At 51.0% G+C, this 8,887-nt stretch overlaps 1 protein-coding gene across 1 annotated transcript; it reads left to right on the top strand.

Moving 5' to 3' along the window:
* The first annotated feature begins 1,148 nt into the window (after window positions 1-1,148).
* On the top strand, window positions 1,149-2,957 carry NEUROG3 (neurogenin 3). Its single transcript, XM_027962214.3, has 2 exons — window positions 1,149-1,354; window positions 1,515-2,957. The coding sequence occupies exon 2, from the start codon at window positions 1,516-1,518 to the stop codon at window positions 2,161-2,163; it is 648 nt and encodes a 215-aa protein (XP_027818015.2). The 5' UTR covers window positions 1,149-1,354; window position 1,515; the 3' UTR covers window positions 2,164-2,957.
* Window positions 2,958-8,887: the final 5,930 nt, after the last annotated feature.

Here is an 8,887-nt window from a genome sequence, read left to right as displayed (position 1 = left end):
GATGTGTTCAGGCTCACTTTGGAAAGCTTTTCAGATGGCACTAACCAGAGCCGTGAAGAGTCCCTGCCCTGTGCTCGCAGCCTGACCTCTGCCAAGGACACAGGACCAGCTAGTGCAGACAGCCCCTGCCCATCTGTGACTGGACAGAACTAAGAGAGAAAGAGTTGATCTGTTTCTGCAAGCACCAGCACTCCAGGGGCATTTAAAAGACACAGGGGCTTGCTGTGAACTCCTGGCCATCTCATGACCCATTCTCATCTGAGCTCTTCCTTTACATGCCCCATCGGATCCCTAGAGTACTGTATGGAATTGTCTGTGGCGAATGCCTCCTAGAGGTCCCACCATAGACATTCGCTGCCTCTGGGGCCCGAAGATAATGTCTTAGATTTCTGAGCAGTGAGGGGATGAGGGGAGAGGTTTTAAGCACCTACATCTAAGGAGTGTGGGCAGTGTGATCTCAAAGCCTGGGGGGCGGCGCTCAGCATCCCCAGAAGGTGAAGGTCTCTAAGTGGCAGGGATGTAGGCAGGATCTCTCTCCGTGGTTGCCCCCGCCCCTCCCAAAATGGAGTGTCAGTGAAACACCCCCTCTGAGTATTTGCTAACCTGACCCAAAGTGGAGGAGAGGAGAATGGCACTAGGAATTAGTGGACACTCCTCTAAACTGATAGTATACCTGGCTCCTTGTCCTTGCAGAGTGATTTGGAGCAAGCTGCCTCCTTTCTGAACCTCAGTTTCCCCTTGTATAACTCAGGGGACTGACCCACCCTACTGACTTCCTAAAGTCCCCTTCAGGATACCAAGAAAAGGTCTGGACAGATGCCAAGGAAAACCAGAATAGGAGCAAAGAGATTTGAGGCTGCCAGACGCGAGCTAGACAGGACCCTTCTCACTTGGCGAGGCTCTTTGAGGAACCGAGAGTTGCTGGGACAGAGCCCGCGGGGAGAGAGCAAACAGAGCGGCGCTCCCCTCCCCCGACCCCAGCCCTTTGTCCGGAATCCAGCTGTGCCCCTTGATGGGCGGAGCGGGCTCGCGTGGCGCGGCCCCCTGGCCCGGACGCTGATTGGACGGCGGCGCGGGCAGCAGCGGGGCAGGCACGCTCCTGTCCCAGGGCGCAGCAGATAAAGCGTGCCCAGGGACACACGACTTTCGGATCAGAAAATCCGCAGGGTCTCGCAGCTGCGCCAAGAGAGCAAGAGAAGCCAGGGACCCTGCTTTACACGTATCTTCTCTGGGGCCAGAGAAACTTTCGAGCGGCAGCGCCTGCTTCTCATGAACTTGCAGACGGAAAAGCCAGTTCAGCTCACCGTTGCTCTCACTGCCCACCACTCTCTACCCTTTTGAGCCCTACAACAAGGTAACACCTGGAGCCACAGAGCGATGGGAGGAGGGGAAAGCGGGTCCTCTGGCCTGCAGGAGGTGGCTTTCTCTCGCATTTTTTCCCACCTGGCCCTAGGATTGGGAACTTCGCTGAGGTGACCGACCCACTCTTACCCTTACCTCTTACCCCGCCGCAGGATGGCGCCTCATCCCTCGTGTGCGCCGCCTGTCCAAGTGACCCACGAGACGGAGCAGCGCTTCCCGGGAGCCTCGGACGACGAAGTGACCTGCGTCGCATCCACTCCACCCAGCCCCACTCGCGTACTGGAGAACTGCACCGAGACGGAAGGGGGCGCCTGCCGAGGGGCCTCGAGGAAGCTCCGGGCGCGGCGCGGAGGGCGCAGTCGCCCCAAGTGTGAGTTGGCTCTGAGCAAGCAGCGACGGAGCCGGCGCAAGAAGGCCAACGACCGCGAGCGCAATCGGATGCATAACCTCAACTCTGCGCTGGACGCGCTGCGCGGCGTCTTGCCCACCTTTCCGGACGACGCGAAGCTCACCAAGATAGAGACGCTGCGCTTCGCCCACAATTATATCTGGGCGCTGACGCAGACGCTGCGCATAGCGGACCACAGCCTCTACGGGCTGGAGCCGCTAGCGCCTCCCTGCGAGGAGCTGGCCAGCCCAGACGCCGGTTCCCCGGGAGACTGGGGCTCCCTCTATTCCCCGGTCTCCCAAGCGGGAAGCCTGAGCCCCACCGCCTCGCTGGAGGACCGGCCTGGGCTGCAGGCGCCTGTTTCCCCGGCCTGCCTGCACTCTGGCGCTCTGGCCTTTTCAGACTTTCTATGAAGGGGCCTGTCCGCCGCTGGGCAGTGGGTCCTGGGAGAAAGGGCAGGGGCGGAGGCTGTCGGAGATGCGCGGCGGCGGATCCTGCCTCTGGCTCACTGACCCCTGAGGGCCCAGAGTGGCAGGCAGGGTTCAATCCCTTGGTCTTCTGCGCTACACCCTCTGCTGCTGCCCGCGCGAGTGGGCACGGCATGCTCCGCGCATTTTAAGCCCTCTCCCCGTGGCCACCTCAAAATCTCCTGCAAAAAAGACAAGCGTGGTAGCACTCTACAGCAGGAGACACCCACTGTCTCCCCGACCCCGCCCTCACCGATGTCTGTCTGCCGGTCTCTTACCACTCCTCCCGCAATACCGCTGCACCCAATATTTGGTCTCTGAGAGCTCGCTCTTCAGGTTTTCTTCTTCAAAGCTGACTCTGACCTCCTCTAGTCCCTGTCAAGTCCCGGGGGTTTGGGCCTCTCTACTCTGCCTTAATCCATGAAGGCGATGCTCTGTCTTCTCCTTGTGCACTTTCCCCGGAGCCATTGCCCTCTCAGGGGCAGGAGGCAAGGCAACCAACTGGGGGAGCGCCTCTAACACCACCCTGCAAACTGGAGCGCCCTTGTCTTAAAAAAAAAAAAAAAATCAGCTTGTAAATGATGTAATGTCTCTTGAAATGAATTTTTGTCTGGTAAATTATATGGCCTCTCCCCTGTTTTATGTTTGTATTTATTGATGAGACTTCACAGTGGGAAAAGTCTTTATTTTGTACATAAGATTATTTAGGGACTGGTGAATGAGATTTTGAACCAATAAAAAAAACGATTCTCAAGAAGCCTGAGTAAGGTAACTTCATTGGGTGGAGGGGAGGGCCCAGCCCCTCCCTGTGACTGGAGTTGGGGGAAGGGGCCCTGTCTAAGGAGAGGGAGGAGATAATTTCTGGGGGTCTGGGGTCCCTGCTGAGGCCTGACCTGAGAAACTATGGTGCTAGGCTGGAGGCCAGGCAGATTGCAAGTCAGCTATACACACTTGGAAAAGGAAGAACTGGAAGATTTAAAAATCGTTGGCTCAGCCTCATTTTATTTATGGAGCAGTTACTTGTCTAATTCCAAAAAGTGGTTTAGGAGTAAGATAAGCCTGCAACTAAGGCTACTCACATGGTGCTGGCCCTTTCTGTTATGCCACTAGCTTGGATTTAGAGTAACTGTTGCATTTGGGGAAGGGAGGGAATAATAACCCTGCAGCAGGGTCAGGAACGCTGGTAGGCTGAGCATCCTAGGAATTGTCCCTGAGTGCTTAGAGACCAAGAACAATGTCAGAGCTCATCTTACATTTCTGGTGCTGGGGACGAGACCTTGTGACTTGTGATCCCCAGTGGCATGGAGCAGAGAAGGTGGAGGAGGGTCTGGCTGTAGTTTCTGACACCTCCCAACAACCAGTAGCTTTATTTGAACAAATTCTAATTCTTTTCAAGAAAGTATTCAAGGTTTCCAGCCATGTGTTCTCTATTACTTCCAAGGTAGAGTAGGGCTGATGCACAGTGACACTGAAAGTCCCCAAAACACTGCTGGAGCAGCTCTATATTAGCTTCCAAGATGTCCCAGGATGCCCAGGAAGCAGGTTTAAGCTCCAAGAACCCACAGAGGGCAGGCACCCTACCCTATGAATTGAACCGCAGAGGCCTCCTTGGATTGGCCCATGGTACCCAGGGAAGAAGCAGGCCAACACCAATGAGGTGCACATGTCAGAGGCAGGGACAAGGAGTCATAGAGTAGGTTGCTTTCCAGTGTTAGAGGACAAAGGTGGTGGCTTTGCAGGGGTTAATGTGTTTTGCATCTATCTCTTGTGCACCGCACCCCCTACCCAACAGCTTCAAATTGAACTTTTCCTCTCTCCTCTATTCCTAGGTCCCTAAAGATAGCTTGAAGGAGATATGTCTTAGTTATCAAGGGCTGGATTTGGGGCAGGAAGGGGGACACTGCAAACAAATGAACAAAGGTGTAGTTTCATTTCATGGCTTTAATCTGGGAGAAGATTAATGGGTTATTGATGACTTCTGCAGCAGCCAATTTTCCACCTGCGGCACCGCCCAGGGCAGGTGTCAGCAGCTCCAAGTTGCACAGACCAAGGCAGGGTCTGCTGCTTACTGGGCACTGGTGGGGGGGGGGGGGGAGTGGCGGTGAGGGGAGAGATGGGCAGATATAAAAATCAGGAAGGTCCATCTCTGTCCTCCTGGGACAATAGCAAGAACACAGACAAAATCACTCAAGGCTGAAAAAACACTGGTGAGGAGTGGAGGTAGGAGCCTCAGGAAGGAGAGTGGGACTGTTCTCTGTGGCTGGATTAGGAAGCTTGCCAGAGAACACTGTATATTGGGCCAGGACTAGACATTTGGAGAGGAGGTCCTCAAGCAGGAAGATCCTTCTTCCTGTGAAAAGCTGTGGGGAGCAGTGTTCAAATAGGCAGGGGGTTCCTTTGGTGCGAACAACTTTCAGAAGCAGAAAATATTAATCCTGTGTTCTGGGTGGAGGCACCCACTGACCAGCCCCTCTCCTGCTTGTGAGGGTGCTCATTAAGAAGCTATTAGTCACTCACAATCTAGAATGGTGAGATGGGGAAGGAGATGGGAGGGAGATTCAGGAGGGAGGGGACATGGGTGTACCTATAGCTGATTCTTGTTGATGTCTGACAGAAAACCACAAATTCTGTAAAGCAATTATCCTTCAATTAAATAAATTAAGTGGGAAATAAATAAATAAGAAGCTATTAGTTACTCAGTGCACATAGACTGGTCCTCCAACCTACAAAGTTTCTTTAAAAGTACTGTTTAACCAACTTGGATGGTCATCTTGGGTAGGGGCAGATTTGAAACCCCAGAGCTGTCAGCTGAACTCTCCAAGTCAGGAGGAGGTGGAGGAAGGTTTAGGGCTCCTTCCCAAGGATGAGCTCCATCACAGTCAAAGAAATCATCTTGAGGTGGGAGACCTCACCCTTTTTCCAAAGAGCCCCACATCAAGAAGGGTTTAGGATGACACAGGATACAGCATGCTTGGGGCTGGTGCATGGGGATGACCCACAGAGATGTTATGGGGAGGGAGGTGGGAGGGGGGTTCATGTTTGGGAATGCATGTAAGAATTAAAGAGTTTTAAAAAATAAATAAATAAAAATAAAAGTAATTTTAAAAAAAAGAAGGGTTTAGGAAACATTTCTGGGTGGCACACACAAGCCCAGCATCATCACCATCACACCCTCACCTGTCTCCAGGCATTTTGCATTCACCAGCTTTTAAAATGAGTCAGGCTGCTCTGGATATCAGCTAGAAGCCCCCTACCACTATGCCTCAGCCGCAGTGAGTGTGGAGCCTCCTGTGGTCTGAGGTCGTTTCCTGCGCCCCAGCTCCCTCAAACCCGGACAAGGTCCCACGTAGGGGCAGGAAAGATGCTCCAGTTGAAAGTCTTCCCCCGCTCTGGCCGTTCTGCCTTTGTCTGAGCCCTGGCTTCCAGAAAAACAGCACATGAATCTTGCAGCCACCCCACCCCACCCCATCCCCACACACAAGCAGGTAGATTTATGGTGCCCTGCCTCCATCCCACCCCATCCCCAAGCCGGCAGTAGCTGGAGGACAAAGCCTCCCAGGGCCATTGGAATGCTAATGTCTGGGAGCCTGGCCGCTGGGCTGGCACAAAGGCAAGTGAGGCCAAGGGAGCACGCGACCCCACAGGCATACTCTGCTCCACCTCTCATCCATGGGCCATTCTGCCCAGCTGTGTGACCTTGAACGGGTCTCTGAGCCTCAGCTGATACACATGAGAAGCTGGAGAGAGTCTCTAACACCCTTTCACTGGGTTTCTGGGAACCTAAGAGAAGGCTGTGCTTGCGATAGATGGAGTTATAAGGCCCCTGCGACTGAAAGCAGTGGGAAAGAGATGTTTGGTCCAGTGGAACAGTGAAGAAGGGGGGGTTGGCTGAGAATGTGCTGCAGAATAAACACTGAGTATACTATAATTACATTTTACATATATATAATTAGTATTCTCTGTTGTGTTTCTTTTCCCTCTCCTCCCCTTTTACGTATCTGTGGCCAGTGATTTAGAAGGGGGTGGGGCAGTGTGGGGACACTCGCTAACCTTGCCTGCTTGCCCACCTTTAGAAGGCAAAGAGCACAGGCAGTGGGAGGTTTGAGGGCTGGACACTCATCTCAGGGCCCCTCCTACAGTCGGTGAGGTGGGCAAGGCAGGATGGTGACACCCATGGAAATAGAGAGCCAAAGTCTTGGAAGTAGGTGACTTGCCCAAAGCCCTGAGTCACTGATGGAGTTATTGGAGCAAACCAAAAGCATGACCTTCGCTCTAGGCTTAGTTTAGAGCCGTCTCCTCTGTGCTAACACAACCAATAGTAAGTTTGTGCTCTGGCTTGAACTGGGTCCTCTGAGTCTTGTAAAATAAGAGCCTCTCTTATGCTTTGACTACCCACTGGAACGCTAGTGAGATTCACGGGCTGCTGTGTACCCCTCTGCTTCTGGGATCTTAGGACAAAAGCGGTCAGAGAGAGAGAGCATCTGCAAGGCTAACTTGGTCGAGTCTGAGGTCCTGGGGAAAAAAAAAAAAAAAAAAGCAGCGTGGCCCTGACCATGGTGCTGAAATGACTGCGTTGGTTCAGAGCGAGAGGCACTCCTAGGAACGAGGCCATTCTTCATAAGGAAAACCGCCTATCTACTGCCTCTGCCCATGTTTCCAGGTCCGAGTCCCTAGGGAATCCCTGTGGACATGTAGACCCAGAAAGCTGTTGGCTTCCTTAATGTGGTGGGGAAAGTGTGGACTCTATTGCTACTAACTCATTGTGTGACCCCAGAAAGGCCCTTTTCTTAGCTAGTCCAAAACATCCTCCTTTATAAATGATGGAGTTAGAATTGAGTTGCCAGATGAGGAGGTCTAAGAGGTCTGAAGTGGAACAACATTGGAAGTTTAGGGTGCAGCAGGCCTAACTGAGAAAACTGGCTTGGAACTTTGCACTTAAATAGTTTTTTAAGACAATCTAGGTTAAGCAATCCCACTCCAGTGTTCTTGCCTGGAGAATCCCAGGGACGGGGGAGCCTGGCGGGCTGCTGTCTATGGGGTCGCACAGTCAGACACGACTGAAGCAACTTAGCAGCAGCAGCAGCAGCAGCAGGTTAAGCAATAGCAAAGAGCCATTGTTTGCCTTTGATTGACAGGTGGAAAGGGGGGCATTTTCTACATATATTCTTTTTTAACTTTGTGCTTTCCTTATACAATACCTTGTATTTTGGTTATTTGCTGGCCTGGATAATTTCAAAAAGAATGAATTAAATATTTAGGGTGGGTGAGTTTGGCATAAGATCTGAAGTTTTCAGCTATGAAAACAGGAAAATATATACGTATATATATAACATTTTAACTCAACTGTGGAAGACAGTTGCATGTTTCTAATTTGTAAGTGCTTCAATGTTTGTGATAAGATGCCTTAATATATTTCTTAAATATAAAAAAAAGGGGTCTCATTCTTTGGGTTAAAATGAAGTTTTAGTTATTCCAAGAACAAAGGCACAAGGAAGTCCTCCACGCACACACTAATGGCAGAGTAGTTAAGAATAATTCAGATCACACAGACATTAGTTCAAAGCCTGGTATTGCCACTAACTGGTGGTTTTCAATTATACCCCTTTGCCTCCCTAAGGCCCATTGTCCTCACCTGCAGATTTGGGACAATAAATAGTAGCCATTTAATTGGGTTGATTAAATGTGCTTGCTTTTAGTGCATATTAAGCTGCCATAAATGGTTATTATTATTATTATTATTATAATCACCTTCATTTGTCTCAAATTCTTCTCATTCTCCCAAGGGTTTTTTTGGGGGGTGGGGGTGGGGGTAGGGAGGTTGCTTTTGTATGAATTTGAATTTCTTCTGCATTACTGTGCAGTGCAAGTTGGCATAAAGGCCAAGGGCCACCCACCCCTTCCTTGTGACCCTCCCCAGATGTGATCTACCCTTCCTGTGCTTCAAGATTATATATCCAGACATTACTTGGGCACCCCAAATGAGACATGTCCAAAATAGAATTACTATCCTCTAACTTCAAACAAATATTGCCTCTTGTTCCTGATCTCACTATCTAGCATCATCCAGTCATACATACTCAAAATCTAGGGTTTTGGGCTTCCCTGGTGGCTCAGACAGAACAGAATCCTCTTGCAATGTGGGAGGCCTGGGTTTGATCCCTGGGTTGAGAAGATCCCCTGGAAGGCATGGCAACCCACTCGAGTATTCTTGCCTGGAGAATCCTCATGGACACAATATACTGGCGGGCCACAATCCATGGGGTCACAATGAGTCGGACACGACTGAGTGACTAAGCACAGGGTTGGTCTTGACCCTTCTCTCTTTCTACCCACAACCAATTAATCTTTAAATCCTACTGACTTGTCCTTCCCACTATAATAGTCCCTGATAGAGTAAGCCAGGGCGCTACGACAGACTCACCAATAATTTATTCTGAGGTGAGCGTTCCATGTGGGTGGATAGCTCTGCTCTGTGACATCATTCAGAGACCTGCATTTCTTCCATCTTCCTCCCTCGGCGGCTGGGCCCTTGACATTCATGGTTGAGGCTCATTGCCATGGGTTTGAGCCAGTGGGGATAGGAAATAAGTCATGGGGGAACCTCACTCACAGTCTTAAAGGTTAGACTCAGAGGTATAATAGCATGTTTCACCTATGCTCATATTCCTCT

The sequence above is a fragment of the Ovis aries genome, chromosome 25, assembly GCF_016772045.2.
Source record: "Ovis aries strain OAR_USU_Benz2616 breed Rambouillet chromosome 25, ARS-UI_Ramb_v3.0, whole genome shotgun sequence".
Taxonomy (NCBI): Eukaryota; Metazoa; Chordata; class Mammalia; order Artiodactyla; family Bovidae; genus Ovis; species Ovis aries.
The sequence above is the reverse complement of the archived record's forward strand: the minus strand, read 5'-3'. Positions and strand labels throughout refer to the sequence as shown.

Bases quoted from the DNA above. Each gene is read 5' to 3' on its own strand.
- NEUROG3 (XM_027962214.3), top strand. From the start codon at position 1,516: ATGGCGCCTCATCCCTCGTGTGCGCCGCCTGTCCAAGTGACCCACGAG.